This window comes from Schistocerca americana, chromosome 5 (assembly GCF_021461395.2).
Source record: "Schistocerca americana isolate TAMUIC-IGC-003095 chromosome 5, iqSchAmer2.1, whole genome shotgun sequence".
NCBI classification, from domain to species: domain Eukaryota; kingdom Metazoa; phylum Arthropoda; class Insecta; order Orthoptera; family Acrididae; genus Schistocerca; species Schistocerca americana.
Window position 1 is genome coordinate 329287611 of NC_060123.1, and position 23295 is coordinate 329310905.

The 23295-nt window shown below is 44.9% G+C and overlaps 1 protein-coding gene across 1 annotated transcript in view; it reads left to right on the forward strand.

Annotated features, from left to right (window-relative positions):
- The window catches only part of LOC124616344 (band 4.1-like protein 4), a 621141-nt gene that overhangs the window by 531512 nt on the left and 66334 nt on the right, over positions 1-23295 (forward strand). The window contains exons 8-9 of the mRNA XM_047144652.1: positions 20067-20155; positions 20344-20407. Coding sequence (XP_047000608.1) covers positions 20067-20155; positions 20344-20407 — 153 coding nt within the window. The remainder of the gene's footprint in view (positions 1-20066; positions 20156-20343; positions 20408-23295) is intronic.

Sequence of the window (23295 nt, forward strand, 5' to 3'; positions counted from 1 at the left end):
AAGCACAACAGCGCAGGCGCAGCGCTCGTCCGTCTCCGCACTACGAGATGGCGCTGTCTTAGAGACGGACCAAATTTTCCTTCCGCCGATCCGCATATTAATATGTACCGCAGCCAATGAGATTGCTGCTAAAGTAGAACCTTTTCTCCTAGCGGATCACACTCGCGCAGTCATACCTGAACGCGCGAGGTATTATAACGAGTGTACAGATCTCCGATTAGTCAGTCTGCATTAGTCTGCACCAGTCTACATTAGTCTGTACCAGTCTATAGTCAAGTTTCAGTCTGCGCCTAATAAGATTATCATATTCCTGTACATAGCCATGAAGATAAATGCATAGACACTTCGTCAAGTATCAGAGATATGTGAGAATAAGATTAACGTACCAAGACCAAAGGAACTTCAGAACCAAGTTAAGTAATTTTTAGGCTTGTTATTATTTTAATAAATGTGTGTGAAAATTAATCAAGTTCTGTTTAAAGTTGGTCACAGTCAATCTACTACTCTAAGCGTGCAAGTGGCATTTCTATCGTCTGACCTAACGGCAGAAGATAAACACGCCACGATAAGACCACGAGACATATTGCTGACACTCCCCTACCTCGTTAGAGTGACAAGTCAAATAATCTGATGGTGTGTGTACCGAAGGTCTTACAGTACGCACACCACAGGCATGAATGTGTGTGATGTCATAGGTTAGTTAGGTTTAAGTAGTTCTAAGTTCTAGGGGACTGATGACCTCCGATGTTAAGTCCCATAGTGCTCAGAGCCATTTGAACCAAAGCCATTGTTAGTATGTAGCCCTGGACTACCGCTGCAACATTTCCCTTTCCGAGGCGATCGCCCTAGTCCATTAGCCACAATCACTAACTCACTTAAAGCTACATTCTTTTATATATATATATATATATATATATATATATATATATATATATAAACAGGGTCTGAGAAACGATAGGAAGAGTTACAGGCTGGATAGGGATTTGCATTTGCATCCTGCTTCTCACGAATACCGCATCATTATCTTACAGTCATATTTACCAGATCTGACAAAATTATGTTACTTCTATGTTATTGTTGAGCCGGCCGAAGTGGCCGTGCGGTTAAAGGCGCTGCAGTCGGGAACCGCAAGACCGCTACGGTCGCAGGTTCGAATCCTGCCTCGGGCATGGATGTTCGTGATGTCCTTAGGTTAGTTAGGTTTAACTAGTTCTAAGTTCTAGGGGACTAATGACCTCAGCAGTTGAGTCCCATAGTGCTCAGAGCCCCTTTGTTATTGTTGATGATCTTTTGACAATGCTATGAAGCTGTTTACGCAATTGTAACCAAAAACACAAGCGAGAGAGAGAGAGAAAGAGAGGGAGAGAGAGAGAGAGAGAGAGAGAGATGAGAACCGCTATATAACGCTCAGGGTGAGCAGGCACTGTGCTCTGCGTATGTGCAGAAGCAAAAAGAATTGCGGTCACATACAGCTTTTAAGAGTAAAATTCAGACGAAATTAAAAAAATTCCGAATTTTACCAAATAGGAGCAATAGTAAAGGCTTGTGAATGACTTATTCCGAAAGGTAAAACGTTTTTTTTATTGTTTTCGCCGGAGTTCGTGATCAACGTCATTTTTTAAGATACTTTCCAGACTTCTCTTTGCTGAATGCTGTGCTGGCCAGCAAGTTGCGAATCAACCAGATAAATCGAAGCTGGTGATAGTGGGTACACAACCAATTATACTGAGACAGGGCAGCAATGCATATTTATTTTGCTATCGACATACACAGCGTACACCGCATAACAAAAATGTAGATCATAGTAATTGGTCAAAGCGACGATCGCCAGTCTATGCGTGCACTGCAACGGCGCATGCAGTTCTGCCGCGCTATGGCAAAGATACCAGCTGTCTGTTGTACACTGGAACCGGCACTGGGTGATAAACAGCGTATACGGCAGACCACCAGACATACTGTACACAACTTAGCTCATAGCAAGTGTGTCACGTGCCAGTCGCATTTAAGGGGCTCCGGAACGCCCTATACTTGCAATGTTAAAATAACGCTTATAAATTACATCTTTCCTCACAAAGTATTTGAGATAGGAAGTTGAACTTTTTACAGATTATTTATTGGAATATGGGCTACAACTTAACACAGGGAGTTTACAAAATTTTAGTTCAGTTATTAAAGATGATTTTTTTTTCAATTGTAATGAAAAGCCGGCCGCGGTGGTCTAGCGGTTCTAGGCGCTCAGTCCGGAACCGCGCGACTGCTACGGTCGCAGGTTCGAATCCTGCCTCGGGCATGGATGTGTGTGATGTCCTTAGGTTAGTTAGGTTTAAGTAGTTCTAAGTTCTAGGGGACTGATGACCTCAGATGTTAAGTCCCATAGTGCTCAGAGCCATTTGAACCATTTTTTGTAATGAAAATTCACAACATTTTTTTGCAATTTTTTATTTATATATTCAAAAATATACAGTTTTTTGGAAAAAGGCTGTGTTAAATTATGCAGAAGGTACTGTGTAACATTTACTGAAAGTTTGAAACAAATATGTTTGGAAGATTCATAGAAAACATGTAATTAGTATGAGAAAATTAAAGTTTTGGGAATCGAGCGACAAAGATTGGATTAACTTTTTAGTGCATTCCAGGTCCATAGGATGGATTATCTTCATCCTCTGCAAACTCCTCCTCCAGCTTCCTCTTGTTCCTCCTCCTGTTTACTCTTGCTTGTATTTCTAGACTCTTTACAGCCCTGTCTGCAGCCAGAAGGCGTTCCTTGTCTAAAGCAAGCATCGCTCGTTGTTGTGTTCGTAGATTTTGCTACCATTTTCTTCAGTTGCAGTTACTGCAACACTGTTCCAAAAGGTGGTCATGTATGAACACTTATCACATTTCAGTTGTATTTCACTAGCAAGTCCTACGTGCTTTATTATGGAGAGTTCCAGACCAACTTCACTACAATGAATACATCTTACACAGTTTGAAAAAATTCCTTTGAGAACCTACATATCAAATATTTCATTCACATCCGATTCGCCCATAAAACATTCATAGTTTTCACTCATTGAACCAAGCTTCTTCTGTGAAGTATTTTCTTTCCCACTTTGACTGCTATGGGCAGGTGTACTTGAGACGTTAGGTTCACTCACTTGGTTATCGTCTTTATTGTTTACAGTAATAACACATCCCTTTGGCTTTCCAACATTTCTCCTTTTCTTAAAAGCCTTCAGAGGATTTCTAATAACTTTACTTTTACTCATTATTATACTTCAACAAAACAGAGACTCAAGAAACAGAATTAATTACGAATATTTTCGAGATAACGACAGAGTAAATAAACATGAAACAATCGACAATCACACCAGCGATATATATTGAACCATCGCAGGTTAGCCACAACACATACTTTATCTCACATCACTAAAATGTACCTGATGAACACGGACGTTAATAATAACACCATTTGACAGCAGTTTAACAGCGCCCAGTGGGTCACGCCCATGTAGAACACATTTCAAAAAAACATTAAAAATAGTTGTAGTCTTCGGAATTGAATAAATTATATATCTATTAAAAGGTAATAGTCTGCAGATTCATAAAACGCAAAAAAGTAAAAATTGAACTTTTCATGATTTTGAGCCTTTCCGGAGCCCCTTAACGCACCGGCGCATTAACCTGTGCCGCATGCACGCCACTGTTCAAAATGTTCAAATGTGTGTGAAATATTATGGGACTTAACTGCTAAGGCCATCAGTCCTTAAGCTTACACACTACTTAACCTAAATTATCCAAAGGACAAACACACACATCCATGCCCGAGGGAGGACTCGAACCTCCACCGGGACCAGCCACACAGTCCATGACTGCAGCGCCTCAGACCGCTCGGCTAATCCCGCGCGGCCACGCCACTGTCCCTTGTGTCAGATGTCCATTGCTTCAGAAGCTTTCGATTTGTCCATGAGGAGGTGTATGCCGCGTAGTCAAAAACTGAGCGCTACTCGTCACGAGAGTTGGTAGACATGCATTTAAAGTACGCTGCGGCGGTATCTAGTGTCTGTACAGCAACACGAATGTGCTGGGAACGCGTTCCCAACAGGCATCATCATAACTGGAAGAAGTTTCTCTCCGAGCATATCACCTTATGAGAGACGGGGTCGCTGACGCCACGGACAGCCGGCCATGGTTCCCGGTAAAGACATGTCCGAACACCAGATTTTGAGAACGTGTGTTGCATCGTCTGGCCGACATCCCAGCTGTAAGCAACCGTCAACTTGCCCGTGAAGTGCAGAATTCAGAAGATACGATGTGTAGAGTACGGTGGAACAGCAATTACACCCCTATCTTAAAGAACGTGTGCTCGGGGATGAACGATTTTGAGCTCCGTGTTCACTTCTGTCGACGGATTATTCACCGCAGTGCTGTAGGACCGAAGTCGTTCAGTTTGCATTTTTCACGGGTATGGTGTTTTCAACAGCCGCAACAACAATGGCTGGAGGTGGACAATCCCCTTCCCATCCACGTCGGTGGCCGGCAACAACGATTCTCTATCAGTGTATGGGCGGGCATTGTCCAAGATTACCTAATAGGACATTATTTGCTACCTCCCCGTTTGATTGTTCGTCGTCACCTCGTGTTCCTGCGAGATGAGCTGCCGCAGATCTTGGAAACTGTACTCAAAAAATGATCAAATGTGTGTGAAATCTTATGTGACTTAACTGCTAAGGTCATCAGTCTCTAAGCTTACACACTACTTAACCTAAATTATCCTAAGGACAAACACACACACCCATGCCCGAGGGAGCACTCGAACCTCCGCCGGGACCAGCCACACAGTCCACGACTGCAGCGCCTAGACCGCTCGGCTAATCCCGCGCGGCGGAAACTGTACTCCTTGTTGTCCACGGAAGGATGTGGTTTCAACACGACAGTAAATCAGCCCAATTCGATGTTAAAGTGACAACACTTACCCGCATCGTCGGAATGGAAGGGAGCGCGATCGTCAGATCGAATACCTCTGGACTTTTTCCTCTGAGGTTACTTCAAGACGTTGGTGTATGAAACATCCGTAAAAACGGATGAAGACTCGATTGCCGGGCCCCAAGCTGCCTGTCTCCTGGTACAAAAGATACCAGGACTCTTTCAGAGAGTGTGGCAGAACTTCATGCTCCGTTGCCAGGCTTGCATTGAGACTGGCTGTCGTCGCTTTGAACCATTACAGTGAGTTACATTGTTATTATGTGGTGTACGCTGTGTATGTCTACAACACAATAAGTATGAATTTTCGACCAATGGTTCTCTATTCAACATAACTAGTTTTGGACCCAGTATCACCTGTTTCACTTTGACCCAAAAGGTTTGGGGCACCGTGCACACATCATTACGACGTTTGCACAGATTGCCACAAATACTTACGCACTGTGAGACAGAACAAAGCCGGTAGAAATGGCCATAATCCACATCCACTGCCCTCAAAGTCGATGGAGTGGCTGGCAGACGAGAGGGGGCGTTGAACCCAGCGGGAGAAGCAGGACGCGTGGCGAGCGGCAGAGTCGTGAGCCGAGCGCGCGAGCGTGACGGAGCCCGGCGCCGCGATGTCAACAGCCGCCGCCGCCGCCGCCGCCGCCGATGCCGCAGCCGGCTGCGCCGCCCCAGGCCAGCACGAGCCGGAGGGCAGGCGGGCACTCCTGTGACCCTTGCTCCCTGCTGCCGCCGGCGCCGACTCCTGACTCTGACACTGCCACTGCCATTGCCACTGCCAGTCCTCCAGTGACGATGCTTAGCGCCAAAGCGTTACGCTGGCCTCGTTAACTTCTTTGGTTAAACAACATACCTCATTAATGCTCTCGTAGCCGGCCGGTGTGGCCGTGCGGTTAAAGGCGCTTCAGTCTGGAACCGCGTGACCGCTGCGGTCGCAGGTTCGAATCCTGCCTCGGGCATGGATGTGTGTGATGTCCTTAGGTTAGTTAGGTTTAATTAGTTCTAAGTTCTAGGCGACTGATGACCTCAGAAGTTAAGTCGCATAGTGCTCAGAGCCATTTGAACCATTTGAATGCTCTCGTAAACATCTACGCTATGGTCATACATACGATTGAGTGCTCCTCGGCTATTGTCAGTTGTTAACTGATTGCCTCGTGTACTTTTCTTTCTGTAGATAGAGCAAGCTGTTCGAGTAATGACTCCTGTTGAGTCAGAGGTCAAAGAATGTTCACCCAAATACCAGGTGAGCTTCCGATTTCGAATCCAAACTGCTTACGGATTATGACGTTTCTAGAGATCGAAAATCTGCTCTGTAGGAATCAACATATATTCTTGAAACAAGGATCGTGTGAAAACCGTACGTCCACGTGACGCAGAAAGCAGTACATACAAGCGACAATGTTGACGCCGTGTTTCTTGGCTTCCAGGAGGCGTTTGATGCCGTTCAGCAGTGCCGCCTAGGAAACAAAATACGATCGTACGGAACACCAAGCAAGCTGTTTGATTACACTAAAAAGTTCGTTGCAAACAAACATAGAATGTTATCCTTAACGGAGAGGAATCTTCACCCGTATAAGTAACCTCTGGCGTACCTCAATAGTGTCTTATAAGATCGTTACTTTTCACACTGTATGTAAATGACTTAATGGATAATGTCGGAAGTTCCATTGGGTGTTCGTGGATGACGATGTATACAGAGAAGTAGCAACACTAGCAAACTGTAGCGAAGTGCAGAAAGAATTGCAAGGGATCGCCGCTTGATACAGAGATTGGCAGCTGACCCTCAACGTAAACAAATGTAATGTATTGCACATAAATAGGCGGAAAGACTAATTATTGTATGATTGCACGATTGCAGAACAGTCACTGGGAGCAGTCACATCCATTAAACATCTACGCCCTACGGGTATGCTTACCGAGTGACTTAAAGTGGAACGACCTCGTAAGACAAATCGGAGGTAAAACAGATGCCAGACATTCAGTGGAAGGAGCCAACAAATATTGCTCGTCAATCTGGGATCCGTACCAGATGGTACTGATAGAGGAAATAGTGAAGATAAAAAGGAGAGCAGCGCGTTCCAGAAAAAAATGGTTCGAATGGCTCTGAGCACTATGGGACTTAACTGCTGAGGTCATCAGTCCCCTAGAACTTAGAACTACTTACACCTAACTAACCTAAGAACATCACACATATCTATACCCGAGGCAGGATTCGAACCTGCGACCGTAGCGGTCGCGCGGTTCCAGACAGTAGCGCCTAGAACCGCTCGGCCACTCCGGCCGCCGCAGCGCGTTTCGTTACACTTTCATTTAGAATGCGTCAAAGCGTCATGGAGACGCTGATCTAACTCCAGCGGCAGACTCTGCAAAAGAGGGATTCTACACCGGGGCGAGGTTTACTGCAAAATTCCCCTTTCCCAGGAAAGTCAAGCAATATATCGCTTCCTCCCACATATTTGTAGTTAAAAGACCATGAACATAAAATTGGAGAGATTCGAGCTCTCGTAGCAGTTTATCGACAATCGTTCCTCCCGCGGACCACTCACGACTGAAACAAAGATATTTTTCGTAGCGGCGAGTTCTTTTCTTGAAATTTTTTCTGCTCTGCAAGCAGAAATATTTTATTGACACCCCCTACATAGGATGAAATGATCATCGTAATAAAATAAGAGACATCAAGAGTTCTCATGGTATGATGTAGTTGTTCATTTTTCCACGTGCTATTCGTGAGGAGAACGTTCGAGAAGTATGCTGAAAGTGGTCATGTGAACCGTCTGTTAAACACTTAAATGTGAATTTCAGAGCAGTCATGTAGGTATAGAATTCATCCGTAGTGTTAAATGAATCATTACAAAGTAGAGAAGAAACGAGAACAGTTAACTAGGAAATGGAGTCTGCATTGTCGTACGTTACGTTTCTGCGCTTAATCATATGTGCGTTAAAAAATCATATTGTGCGTTAAAGAAGTTGCTGGGAGGTAATACAACTGTAGCCGTATTTGAACTCCACAAACTATTGCTCGACATGTGTCACACACTATATGATCAAAAGTATCCGGACACCTGGCTGAAAATGACAAGTTCGTGGCGCCCTACATCGGTAGTGGTGTTGACCCACCCTTAGCCTTGATGACAGCTTCCACTCTCGCAGGCACACTTTCCCATTCTGGTCTCTCACGATGTCTAATGACTACTGAGGTCGCTGATATGGAGTACCTGGCAGCGCAATGCACCTAATATGAAAAACGTATGTTTTTGGGGGTGTCCAGATACTTTTTATTACATAGTGTAGGTACGGTCCGCATGCGCGTGTGCTTCACCCTCATCACCAAGTCTTTTATCCGCTTCTGCAAATATTATAATTCTTATAGTCCATTTTAAACCGTTCGGTACCCTCTGCTCTGACGGTAGGGTTGCCGCTGGCATAATTTTTGTCTGCTGAAGTCAGACCTCGTCATGTCATTTACATTCCATTGACTTAAGAACGGAGAGGATGATCACAACCACCTTTGTATAAACATTTTCTTGATACTTCCATAAATTCCAATTTTCTGTTGATATTAATAAAACAGGCCTTGATAAGTCTGGAGGCCAACTGGAGTCGTGATACAAGTTGCCGTGACATGTTGTATGCTTTAAAGGTAGAAATATATGCTGCTTTGCTACGATGGTCGTCTTCCGCTTCTTAGCTTCTAGTTTCCTCTACGTACAATCTTCTTCCTGAAGCCCCACTTAATTCGGTGCATCCTTAACATCTTGCATCCATCTTGTAGGTGGTCCTTCGTTCAGCTGGTGTCCATTCATAAATTCTTTTGGGCAATCGGTTATCGTCCATTCGATGGAGGTGCCCCGTGACAGGTTAAAATTTTGTTATTTGTGGAACTGAGAATAGCGTCTCCTTCTCTTTTAATTTACTCTATTCTGTCATAGTCTGGAGATGAGGTAATTTCTTCGCCAAAAAGTCCATCTCAAGGGATATAAATTTATTTTTCTGCTGTTTGGTTAGCTCTTTACTCTCTGCGATTGACTTGTACAGCAAGACCTTTGTTCACTTTATAATTTTGTCATTCCATAGCAAAGAGTTTAAGTTGGCCAACTACTCCTTTTCTTTGTCCAATTTTATTTGTGATGTCTTTTGTCCTCCTTCCATTTGTTGTACAAGTGACGCCCAAGTATTTAAATGTGCAGACATTTTAAATTTTACAAAACAAGTCATGTATCATCCATGATACTCTCTCCTCTATTTCACGATAACAGAAACCGAGCATTTTTTTCAACTTTATCGATGCCCTCCGTCAGTCTTATCTGGTGAGGTTCCCACACAACGCTGAAATACTGAAAGGACTGATAATCGGAGTGTAGGCTGTCTCTTTGGTAGATCTTTAGCCCTTTCTAAGTGTTCTAGCAATAAAACGCCATCATATTTGTTCGCGTTCCCCAGAATTTTTCTGTGTGATGGCTCCCATTTACGTAGTTCGTAATTCCACATGCTTGATGTTTAGTTGACTCGACAGCACTTAAATTTGTGTGATTTTCTACCTGATCATAAAGGTTCTAATTTACGCCCAATTTTGTACCACATTAACCCCCGATAATGCAAGGGGCTGTTAAATGGAAACTGAACAGCCGCCAAAAGGAAGATGGAACGGTTCCATTCAAAAGTAGTCACCACATACGGTAAGACATTTACGCCACTGGGAGACGAGACGATCAGTTGGCGTTTCGTAGAAAACGGTCGGCAATTGACAGATCCGCAATCGCACCCGCTCTTACACTTCCTCAACCGATTGTAACCGACCTCGACGCATGTCGTTCATCAGGTCACCAAAGAATTGAAAATCATACAGGCTGTACGGAGGATGTTGCAATGTTTCCCAACCAAATCACTGAAGCGAAGCCTTCGTCCGATTTGCATTGCGGGGGCGGCCGTTCTCGTGCAACGCGATGCCGTCTGCAAAGTGTCTACATAGGGCTGCGCATTGATTGTGGGTCCACCCTCGAGCAGCTCAACGACCCAGCATTCGAAGAAGGGCATCATGGCCTTACCAGAACTCGTGTGAACAGCTTTGGATTTCTTTGGGGAGCAGCGGATGTGGAATGTTTCCACGGTTGTCTTTGCCGTTTGCCATCGGTCTGCCCGAATGCATGTTGCACGATAACGTCCGTTTGCACAGTGGTTGCGAAACAGTGCAGCGTCCTCCGTACAGCCCGGACCTTCCACCGTGTCATTTACACGCCTTTGGCGACCTTAAGAAGTCGGTTTAAGTCGGACGAGGAAGTGCAAGAGTGGGTGCGGTTGCGTATCCGTCACAGGGATTGATTGTCTCGTCTCGCAGTGGGAGAAGTATCTTAACGGGTGTGGTGATAGCTTGTGTTGGATGTGGTGTCACCGCCAGACACCACACTTGCTAGGTGGTAGCTTTAAATCGGCCGCGGTCCATTAGTACATGTCGGACCCGCGTGTCGCCACTGTGTGATCGCAGACCGAGCGCCACCACAAGGCAGGTCTGGAGATACGGACTAGCACTCGCCCCAGTTGTACGGACGACGTAGCTAGCGACTATACTGACGAAGCCTCGCTCCTTTGCCGAGCAGATAGAATAGCCTTCAGCTAAGTCCATGGCTACGACCTAGCAAGGCGCCATTAGCTTTACATAGCAACTGATAATTATCGTCTAAAGCATGTCTCAACAAGAACGATGTATACAACAAGGATGGATTAAAGTTAAGTATTCCAAAGGCAACGTACTTTTCTTTATAGCATTTATCGACCGTCCTGTTTCAGACTTCCCGATATTCTGCGTGAGCTTATAGCGTGCATATCGGCCCCCTCAAAATAACACTGTGTCGGCACTTCTGTCGACACATCATTGGAACCATGCCGTGGTCCCATTGTGGCGGGTGTTCGGTTTTTATTTGACTGCCCGTGATAAACAGGAATCTGAAACTCGCTGGCCTTCATTTTCATTTAACAATCTTGACAGTGACACGAACAGCGTTCCCTGCCATTTCCGACCAGCGTGCCACTCCCATCCAGTCGGTGCCGCAGCAAGGCGGCCCTCTAAATTAATAAATCTCTTTCGTTCGCTTCTGTTTAAAAGCTTTTTATTTCCAGTTGCCAGACTTCTTTCCCCTCCATTGTGAAGGCCCTCCTGTCTCGTACCGGCAATTGTGGGCTGATTAATTGCGATTATTTGTTATATGCAGCCCGATCATTGAACACAATTAAGGATTGTTACCGTAAGTGCTCTCATTGAATTACGAAGAGGAAGGGCGTGCGGCGCGGTGTGGAGGGGCGGAAAGAGATTGTAATCTGGGGATGCGCCGCGTGCGTGTCCGCCGGCGCAGCTGATGGATATCACAAATTAAAAACGCCGGACGCGCCGGCTGTGGCGGGGCGACGGCGCGGAGAGCCGCCGAGCATCTATCATCGGGGAATTACGGCCGCCGTCGCCGCCCACTCTCTGCTCCCGTTATGTGTATTGGGAATGCTAGGTGCTACAGCTGTCTAGACTCGTGACAGGTTTCCAAAAACTGGACATCCACAGCTGTATGGCGAGACACCGCCCGGAATTAAACTGTGGCGCTCAATGTCTGATCGTAGATATTAGGTGATATACACTGCCGGGGAAAAAAATGCAACACCTTCAAGGACCGTGCTCAGTGCCACCAGAATATATGTGCGCGCTGAGGGGTTACACTGTTAGTTATTCATGTGTCACGGTCATCGACGAACACATGGCGCTCAGGATGCCTGTCTGTACACCCTCTGTTGTTACTCTGCAAGCAGTAATTGTGCTGGGCTTAGAGGTGAACACTATTTGCAACGTTCAATCTCGGATACAACTATGCCCTCCCGACGAGTAAGCACTGCCGCTGAACAGTTTCATCTGTTTTATCGGGGTCGCAATCTGGATGTATGGGAAGCCGGATGGGCGTATTGTCATACTGCCGCAAATGTTGCGCACAGTGTATCGGTGGTGTGTCACTGCTTTCACCAGTTGTGTGGAGAACATGCCCACATTCTGGACGTCCGTGTAATGCATACCCGCGTCAGGATCGACGGATTGTGCGAGCAATGGCGGCCGACCGAACATCATCCAGGGACGAAATCCGGGAACATGTTGCGCCTGCTACGTCATCACGGACCGTTATAAACCATCTGCTTGCAGCAGGACTGTGATTACGTTTACCTCTGGCCAGGTTACCACTCGCACCAGGACACCACTAAGCATGACCACTTTGGTGTCGTGAAAATGTCAACTGGTGAGTGAAATGTCACTGTGTTGTCTTCCAAAATAAGAGAAGGTTCTGTCTGTATGCGAGTGATGGACGTACATGTGCGTAGCGTAGACCTGATGAGCTGGCTATTCCAGAGCTCATTCACCTACGACACACACGTCCCACACAGGTGTCATGGTGTGTGATGGCCGTCAGTTACAACTCGCGGTCACATTTGGTGTTTCTGCAGGGTAAGGTAACCAGTGTACGGTACATTGCATTGACTACCATTTCTTCGACAGGAAGATGAGGTGGTTTTTCAGCAGGAGAATGAACGTAGACATAAGGCTTGTACTAGGCTGCCGAATAATGCCGGCCAATAATGCCATACCATCCTGTTATTTCATTTTAATCTCTACATAACTACCGCAACCAGGCGTCTTCGTCTTGCTTAACAATTTTACTCGTCACGTTTCTGTGCGTTACCAAACTAACGATTTCTTGATGCCTCAGGATCATTTAAAAAGCTTCTCTTCTTGTCTGAATTGTTTGTCGTTCACCTATCATTTCTTTATAAGGCCACACTACTTCACAAAAGAGTTCCTGACACTTAGATTTATACTGCTTCAGTGCAATGTCTGAGACAATGCGTTGACGATCAACAGCGACAGCGAGGCAATGACGAAGAAAACGGTGTCCCAAACGGTGCGGGAATCGCGGTAGCATAGTGCGAGCACAGGGGAGAGTAGGCACCAGGACAAACAGAGGTTTGGGCCGGTCCTGGAGGCTTGCTCGGATAGCCGAAGTCGTTAAGGCGACCGCTCGTGGCAGGTGGGAAGTCCGCATTCGAGTCCGAGTCCAGCACAAATATTCATTTGTTCTGAAATATTCTCCAGCTGTTGCGGAACCATATTGCAGTCTGTGAGTTCGTTCTTAAATTTATATTAGATGCTATCAAGTTTCTATTTTTCAGAGATGCTGGTCTGTTGTTTCATATCCTCTCTGCTTCTACCATTATCAGTTACTTTTCTACCGAAATAATAAGACTCATCAACTAATTTAGCCTCACTTTCTTATCTGATAACCTCATCTTCACCTGATTTACCGAGTTTCTTCTCATGACACTATCCATTTAAAGTCCCTGAAAGAATTACAGTTCATCAGTAAGCCTCAAAAGTCTTAATCTCTTCTCCCTGAACTTCAATTTTCTTTCCAAATTTTTCCCCGGTTACCTGTACTGCCTACTGTGTAATTATAAAATAGGCTGCAACCCTGTCTCAGTCCCTTCTCAACTGCTACTCCAGTCTCAAATCCTTCGATTATTATAGTTGCACTCTGACTTCCTTAAATGCTGTAGATCATTTTGGTTCCCTGTGTTTTGTCTCTGCTATTTTCAGAATTTCAAAGAGTGAATTTCAGTCAATATTTTCAAAAGCTTTTTCTAAATTCAACAGATGCCGTAAATGGTTCGTCCTTCCTCCGTCTATCTTCTAAGATCAGGATCAGTACTTCGCGCGTTCCTGCATTTCTCCGAAACCCAAACTGATCGCAAAAAGTATTGGAGAAATATGCTAAAATTGAAAGTCAAAGCTCCCGGATTCGGCTATTGTGGTGTAAACGCCACCTATTGTCGTGTAATCACCACCTAAACTTATCTGTTATGTAAAGTTCATTTCAGTCACACGTGTCACTGGTGTCGCAATTTTTTTTATGTTGGCATTGCACAGAACAATAAACACGCAGTGGCAGCGAGTGCTGTCCTGCCAGTTTTCAGAGTGGCGACACAAAATTCGCAATAGGCGGCTGAAGGAAATGGAGTGCTGCTCCCACAGCTTCGGCAGGCAGCAGACACCGGGCAGAGTCCCCGCGGCGCGGCCTGATGCGGCCCGACCCGCTAACTGGCTCCATTTCCTGTTCGCGAAAGCCAAATTAGCCAGCCGAGCGGCTTCCCGCGCCGGAAATCCCACAGATCGGCGCTCTCCGCTCCTCGCTCCTTCTTTCTTGAAGACAGCTGTCGGCAAAGGGAGCGCACCCCGCCTCATCTGCAAAGTAAATTTCATCCTCTGCGTGCAGCCAATAAGGCGCTCGCAGCCCTAGGCGGGGGGCCCTACACTTGTTTTCGCAGCTTTGCCCGCGAATCCTCCATAGTTGATGGACGGTTCCGTGTATTCACTGTGCTGAAAACTTGGAATAGTCTGCACTGGGTTTTTACCAATTGATAACACACAAATTAGCGATTCATGTGTTTCAGGAGAATATGTTACGATCTTAATTGCGCTTGAGGAATGTTGGTGTCCAGGGTCAGGCGGCCGAGCTTGGTCCCTAGTCAACCACGACCAGAATATCTAGGCATGTCCCAACAACAAGATTTAAGGCAAAGTATCGGAAAGAACAATATCACAAATTTCGCGTGTAATTAAATATAATACGAGTTCCTGGTCGCTTCCGTATGTCTACATCTACATGTACAGACGCTGCGCCGGCCAGTGGCCGAGCGGTTCTAGGCGCTACAGTCTGGAACCGCGCGACCGCTACGGTCGCAGGTTCAAATCCTGCCTCGGTCATGGATGTGTGTGATGTCCTTAGGTTAGTTAGGTTTAAATAGTTCTAAGTTCTAGGGGACTGATGACCTCAGAAGTTAAGTCCCATAGTGCTCAGAGCCATTTGAACCATTTGAACAGACGCTGCCCATCCGTCCAAAGATTTCTTAGACTGATTTCATTCCTGGCATATAAGCGATGTCAGCGCAGTAACTACGGTAGTAGCTTGAACTAACAACTGTAAACAACAGACGCGCATTCGACCAGTCAGCTGTGAGCGGGACATGGACGTGCGGCCGTACTGTGTCACAAACAGCAGTGAAGCAATATTTCTAAATCAAATGTAAAAGGCATTCTCCACAATGTTTTGAAGCAGAGAAAAGTGTCTACAAAATTTGTTCATTACACCTTGACTTCCGAACAAAAACAACGACGCATGGGCGCCTGCCGCGACTTAATTGAAATGCAAAACATGGACAGTTCTTTTCTGGAAAAAAATCATCTCGGGCGACGAGACTTGGTGTTATGAATACGAAGTTGGGACACAACGACAGAGTGCAGAAATTTGGACGAAGGTAGGACTTCTCTGACAGCTTCACATGTTTGTATGAACGCTCTACGCGCTCTGTTCAACTGGAGGTAGACTATGTAGGACATCGGAACCATTAAAACCATCATCTTAATGTTTCTTTCTTTGATTATTAACCCAGTCTCGAAACTTTTTGGACTGGTGGCATATGGGCCAATTTAATACAGTGCACTCGAATTACAATGATGCACTTCATGAGAAAAAAGACACGTCGCACCCAACCAATTACGCTAACAACTTTGAAACTTCCTCCTGGAAAACTTCTGGACACTATTTGAACATGGCGAATTCTGCTGTTTTAAATTACCCAGTTATTAACTTCAAATGATGGGCATGGGTTTGGACGACCTAAACGTCAAAATCGCTGTCTTAACTTATCTTTGTTTTTAATTAATCCACTTTGGACCGAAGAGATAGATACTCCGCTAGCCACTACACGGTGCACAGCGGAGGGCACATTGTACCACTACTGGTCATTCCCATTCCTGTTCTCCTCGCAAACAGAGCGAGGGGAAAACAACATTCCATACGCTCCCGTACCAACCTGGTTCTTCTTACCTTGTCTTCACGGTCCTTACGCGAGATTTACGTTTTTGGCAGCATAACCGCTCTGCAGCCTACAGCGAATGCCGGTTCTCGAAACATTCTCAACAGCATTTCGCGAAAAGAACGTCGTTTTCCATGCAGGGATTCTGATTTGAGTTCACGGGACATTCCTGTAAATCTCACGTCTTGGTCGAACTTACCATGAACAAATCTTGGAACACGCCTCTGAATCGCTTCTATGTCTTTGTTTAATCCGACCTGATGTGAACTCAACCTAGCAATGCTCAGGAATGGGCCGCGCAAGTGTTCTTTGCGCTGTCTTCTTTGTAGATAGCTACACTTTCGTAGAATTCTCCCAATACACCGTACTCGACCATTCGCCTTCCCTACAACCGAACTTAACGTGCTCGTTGCAATTCATACCACTTTGCAAAATTACGCCTAGAGTGTGTACTCGAACATTATTTCCTACTAATCTCCATTAACTTGCATTTGTTTCCACATTTCGAACAAGCTGAAATTCATGACAGCAAATGGAAAATCTGTCCAACTCACCCTATATCCTCCTACAGTCACACAACAATAACGTTTCTCCCTACACTACAGCATCGTCATCAAAGAGCTCCAGACGTCTGCTCATCCTATCCGTATATGTTATGTGAAGCTTTGCAATGTACGTAAAAGTCTATAACTCCACGTCGTTGATTTCTTGTCACCCAGAACGAATTGTTGTAAGTGTTAAGGAGCTATTTTCTTGAGTAGTTTCTGCTCAGTGCTGTCGCTGTTACAGTTTCCTCCTGCAGACTCCCTGTCCTGTTGTCAGAATCGGAAGTAGCGTGAAGCATGTGTTGCCCTAAACTCTGCCAACTATTAAAATTCCAACACCATGAAGTACGGCAAAATAATGAGATTGTTCTCAGTTTGTGTACAGATTACAGTAGGAACAACATTTGATTAAATTTGGAGGTGTTTTGGGAGGAAAAGGATGCGAAATTTAGTACACAGTGCTGCCATCTCTGGCACTAACATGGCTCCTAAACAGCTAGGCATCGAGTCTAGCCAGTTTGGATGACAGATTTGGGATGGCATTCCATGCTGTTTTTATTCAGAGCTCACCAGCTGTAGTGGCGGACGAGTGGGGGCGTGTCAGTCTCTCGGAAACCCCAAGACCAGATGTTTTCAGTGTGCTGGCCAAGGCAATAGGCGAACATACACTGCATCCAGGCAGGCCAGGACAGCACGGACTACATAGCTCTTGCGTTATCCTATTGAAACATAACATCACGGAGACCTCAAGAGTACGACACAGCCTATGGCCTTAAAATGTCAGAAATATAACGCCTGCTGTCCGAATTACCGGCTCTATGAACCAACGGTAATCACGTAGCGTACCATACGGATCCCCATGTTATCGCGCCGGGTGCTGAGCCCAATGACGACGAGAAATGTGATCGTTTCCTCGGAGCCTGGACAGATTAATACGTCCACTGCGATGCTGCGTGCAGAACCAAGACTCGTCTGAAAAGCTGACGCGGTGGCAGTCCTGCATTTAATGCTGTCGATGGACGGCTCGTCTCTCTCTCTCTCTCTCTCTCTCTCTCTCTCTCTCTCTGCTCTGCTGTTGTGTCAAGGGATATCGCAACAGTAGTCGGCGTGCTGCCAGTGTTTGGTGCTCCAAATGTCATCGCACCGTCCTTGTGGATACTCGCCTCACTGCAAACAACCCAATTTCATGACTCGAGGTACATGACGAGCCTTTACGATCCTGCTCAGCCGAACCAACAATATGTGATCTGGCCATCATGGCCAGGGGACATCGGCTAGTAATTTTATAGACATTGACATTAATATGTGGGTTCTCTCGGCTGGTAATTTTATTGACATTCACAATAATATGAGTGTCCTCTCGGGCGCTAGTCGCACGAGGCTAATGAGAACCCACATGTCATCGAGTATTGCCCTCCTGAACTCATCGAGTTCCATTTCCACATGACATTCGTGGCTTCCGACTGATGCGAACAGAACGAGAAACAGCATTCTCGATAGGCCACGATCCTGCCGCTGTCTAATCCCGATATTTACTGATTGTCATATCTCCTTCTTGCATCAGGTACAACACGATCATCTCACAAACAACTAAAATACAAATGCAACTTCTGAATGAGAAAACCAATGCGTGATCTTTCCTTATACTAGGTGTGGCTGTAAAATAACAGGGCTGATAATGTCACAGAGTAAGTACGCATGCTCCAAAGATGAACGACCAGTAGCTGATAAGCATGCAGCCTTCTAGTCCAAGGCTGCATTTCTTGTGTTTGTAGGCAAATCAATGTGGTCGTTGCCTTCGTTTGTATAATAGCTGTTTTTTTTTTGGGGGGGGGGGGGGGGGGGGGGGAATGAGAAGTGTAACAATAGAACAACGAATTGTCGTGAAGTTTCACATGAAAAGCCGGCCGAAGTGGCCGTGCGGTTAAAAGCGCTGCAGTCTGGAACCGCAAGACCGCTACGGTCACAGGTTCGAATCCTGCCTCGGGCATGGATGTTTGTGATGTCCTTAGGTTAGTTAGGTTTAACTAGTTCTAAGTTCTAGGGGACTAATGACCTGAGCAGTTGAGTCCCATAGTGCTCAGAGCCATTTGAACCATTTTTCACATGAAACTTGGAAAAATTGTTGCTGAAACCTATCTTTTACTAAAAGAAGTTCATAGCGAAGACTGTTTATCACGTATGCGAGTTTGTGAGTGTTTCAGGCGTTTCCACGAAGGCCGACAAGACACTGAAGATGAGTCACGCTCGGGACGGAACGCCCTTCAACATCAAAAACGGATGAAAATATCGAAAAAGTAGGTAATCCGGTTCCAACCGACCATCGGCCATTGACCATCGACTAAGAACACATGAGACAAATTTTTCGTAACCAATTTGACACGAGAAACGTGTGTGCGAAACTGACGCCGAAAATTCCTACAGTCGAACAAAAAGAAGCTGGTGAAAAAGTCTGTATTGATACTTTGCATACCATTGAAAATGATACTAATTTCTTGCAAATAATATGTGACGAGTCCTTGCTTCTCATTTATGACCCGGAAACTAAGCGCCAATCCGTGCGCTGGCAGCGCTCAACTTCACTGAAAGGGAAAAAAGGTCGAATGAGCAAATCATGATTGAAAGCTATGATGACTGGTTTTTTCGACATTAATGGAATTGTGCATCTTCACTGGGTTCGTGAAGGTCAGACTATTAATCAGCATTACTGCGTTCAGGTTCTCGGTCAGCACCGTGAGAAAATACGAGAAAAACGGCCCGAATTGTTCAACAAGTAGTCATGGGTTCTGCATCAAGACAAAGCACCGGCTCATAACGCATTGTCTGTTAAGAGGTGTTAGACCACCCTCCTTATTCGTCTGACCTAGCACCATGTAACTTTTACCTATTTCCCAAGGTAAAAACTGTATTAAAAGCATTAAGTTTTCACTCCGTTGAAGCAGTGGATGAAAAAAAAAGCGGCACTCGTCATCAAGGAGCACGACTTCCTGCACTCTTCCCGTCAACGGAAAATCCGCATGGTGCGTTGTATGCGTAGAGGAGGAGAGTATATTATGGGTGACAATAACTAAATATGTTTTGAAATAAGTTCTACAACAATACTCCCTTGTTGTAGACACACCTCGCATACAGAATGCAGACGACATTACTCCTACACACTTTGTGCGATTGCCCTGAAATGCTACTCAATTGCATATCCAAGCATGTAGTATATATATCATGCCAGTTTGACCTTTTAGTAAATATAGACATAATAACAGAAATTTACAGTTAAGAAAAGCAGTTTCTTCTCTATTCAACCTGAAATTTTCTAACTTGACAACTTCTCTGTATTTGTCATGAATGAGAACAAAGAATTTTCCGTCTTTTTAATATGAAATTATCTTGTATTTCTGTCGGGCGATCTTCTAGAATGAAACGCTGTGGTTGTACACACAATCATATTTGGCAAGAAGATGTACCAATATGTGAGAGATACGGAAAATCATATTAATTGTTCGGAAGCGTCACTGAAAACCCTACTCTATATTAAAGACATAAGTTTACATTTACTTATGAAGACCTCGTGCACGTTAAAAAAGGCATCGTCAGCTTTCAAATGTGTCTCCAATAAGAGGCTAACCACTTATAGTAGCTGTTCATAGTGTCCTCCTGTTTCAGGGAGAGGACAATGTGGAGTACTTCTTGGGCCTCACTCCCAGTGGCATCATTGTCCTAAGAAACAAGAACAAAGTCGGAAACTATTATTGGTAAGATATTGCTGTACCTTTCTCTTATATTCATTTTTTAAATGTATAATTTAGGAAAAGTTTCCATCTACCACGTAAATGTTACTTTGCGCACGTATACTGTTGTGTGCTTTACGGAATTTATTTATTTATTAATTTTTTGCTATATCTGTGTGTACGACATTCAAGCATTCTTATTTCTGTCTTAGGCCCAGAATTACCAAGATTTACTTCAAAGGCCGATACTTCATGCTTCGGGTGTGCGACAAGAACGTAAGTATTTATATGTTTTTTTTAACGTTCGAGAGTTGAGTAGGTCAGAATAACAACCATGCATCCGCAAATTTCCACTACATAGTGGCAGTATCAGCAGTTTGCGTTCAAGATATAAACAATGCCTATACTTCTGAAAGAATATCTATAGTTTCTAAGACCCTTGACAGAATACCTCTGAGTCGAGTACACGCCCTCTGGTCAACGATTTAGCGTAAAAAGATTTATTAAAAGATGAAGTAAACGCAACAGCAGTAGTTGCAACACCTTTCACGAATAAATACACTGATGAAAAATTATATCTTCTGTTCTTCACTGTGCAACTCCCCATTGGCTGAGACGAGACATTTCGATTGGATCATGAATTCGGCAGTCAAATACGTGTTTATTACAAGAGAAACGTTATTGTTTGACACCCCATGGACGATTTGTATGTTCCTGTGTCTAGTATGCTGGAAGAGACGGCGCACGCTGTTGCTTATACTAAATGTGTTTAATCGGTGACATCGCAGATTGAGGTGGTGTCGGCACTACAGGCAACATTACGGTACAGCAGAATGGTGCTCGAGAGTAATACAACGGAACGAAGTGGGCTTCAGTTCTTGACCACTCTCAAGAAGTGCTAGCGCACTACAGGAATCCCACCTCCACGCATGCGTCCTCGGACAGTCCACCAACACCCTACAGCACTTTGTGACTGGTGAACAGAATGTCACGTGCGACGTGTCGTCTGTCTAACTGCGCTTCATTCTTGGCGCTGATAATAGTCGAACAAACATTTGGCACCCTAGCGGCCAACACAACAATCAAGCAGTGACACATGCTGTCATATATCACGAACAACAGGAATAATGATTAGAAAGATCATGGGATTACAATCAGACGACCTCATTTTTTCTTTACTACAGATAAGTTTCTAACGCATCTTTCATGCTTGGCACTTGTTTTCCTTGAGAAAATGGCTCTCTTGTCCTCGGCAGTGTCTGCGTGACATCGAAGTGGAAGTATGCGCCATCCCCTTCAATACAATACTGGAACCCATAAATGGCTGGATATGCTTGGCACTTGTTTTCCGTGAGAAAATGGCTCTCTTGTCCTCGGCAGTGTCTCCGTGACATCGAAGTGGAAGTATGCTCCATCCCCTTCAATACAGTACTGGAACCCATAAATGGCTGGATAAGTCATGTTCAGTCTTCGAAGAAAGGCAAAAGCATACCGCCGCCAATAGTCCATGCCTAGCAAACCTCAATTGTGTTATGAACAATCTTCGGGTTGAGAACAACTTTGCGTTTTTAACACGTAAGTTTTTTATGTATTACAAGTGGTAACGCTTCGAAATTTATTTCAATTTATGTGGATTCCTACAGTCTGAAACGAATGGCGAGATGACATGTAGTGTATACCTGTATGATTCGTTCAGTAAAAATGTCTCGTGACTAGAGCCTCCCATCGGGTAGACCGTTCGCCGGGTGCAAGTCTTTCGAGTTGACGCCACTTCGGCGACTTGCGCGTCGATGGGAATGAAATGATGATGATTAGGACAATACAACACCCAGTCCCTGAGCAGAGAAAATCTCCGACCCAGTCGGGAATCTAACCCAGGCCCTTAGAATTGACATTCTGTCGCGCTGACCACGCAGCTACCGGGGGCGGGCATTCGTTCAGTGAAATCCCCACCAGTGAATCCCTCTTACCCCTCCTTTTCTTTCCAAATGGTTCAAATGGCTCTGAGCACTATGGGACTTAACATCTTAGGTCATCAGTCCCCTAGAACTTAGAACTACTTAAACCTAACTAACCTAAGGACATCACACACATCCATGCCCGAGGTAGGATTCGAACCTGCGACCGTAGCAGTCCCGCGGTTCCGGACTGCAGCGCCTAGAACCGCACGGCCACCGCGGCCGGCTTTTCTTTCCAAAAAAAGAAATCTTCTGCTTCGTCTGTAGTTTCCTCGAAACTGAACATTAAGTGCGATGCACGTTATTCCCGTGAGCAGACATTGCTTTTAACATACAACAGTTGAGGAAATGTTCTCAGTATGATATATTAACCGATAACATGTGAGAAACAGATCAGTGGAGCAGGCAGTGGCCACGAGGCCATTTACCACATCAAATAGATAAGATACCAATTTAACAGTATAGCAGACTGTGGATATCCGTATCCAGTATTACTAAGTGTTTTCCTCAATTAATTTAAAACTGGAGGGTGAGAATAATTATCACTTCCGTGACTATGAAAATGCTTAGTGAACTAAGACTGTATTGACGACAACCATATATCTCAGACACTATTCTGATATCAGAACAATCATACGACCACCTGTTTTCATCCTGCTCTGTCCATGTTCAAATCTACTTCTGCGCAGTTCAGATAAAAAGATCCCGTATACCTTAGTAGGGCAGGTCGTGACAATCGTTCACTGGCAATCCTTATAGTAGACGAGCCGCAGTGTCTGAGTATCCACCAAAGAACCGAAGGTTGCTGCTTGCTTGCTTCTCGACTGAACCCATGTGATGGTTTGACTTACAACTAATTAATCTTGTAGGGGACAATTATCACCTGCTTTGTTGTAGAGAAGAGCGAGAATAGCGCGGCTTTGGATTTTTCTGTAGGCTGTATCATAATTAATAGCGACAACTGACAAGGGTGAGAATATGTGGCAATAGAGGCAAAAATGGTCCCGTAAACAGGGATCCGCGAACGAGCTGTAACGTCGCTTGTATGCGATTTGAGTAAAGGTGAATTACGAACAATCTTTTAGATTAAACCATGTCCAATGTTGGACTGATACAACAGCAAATCGTAGTTTCAGATCACATAAAAGTGGACATTAAGTCGGTGAGATAGAAAACTGTAGAAAGCTTTCCACAATAATACTATCA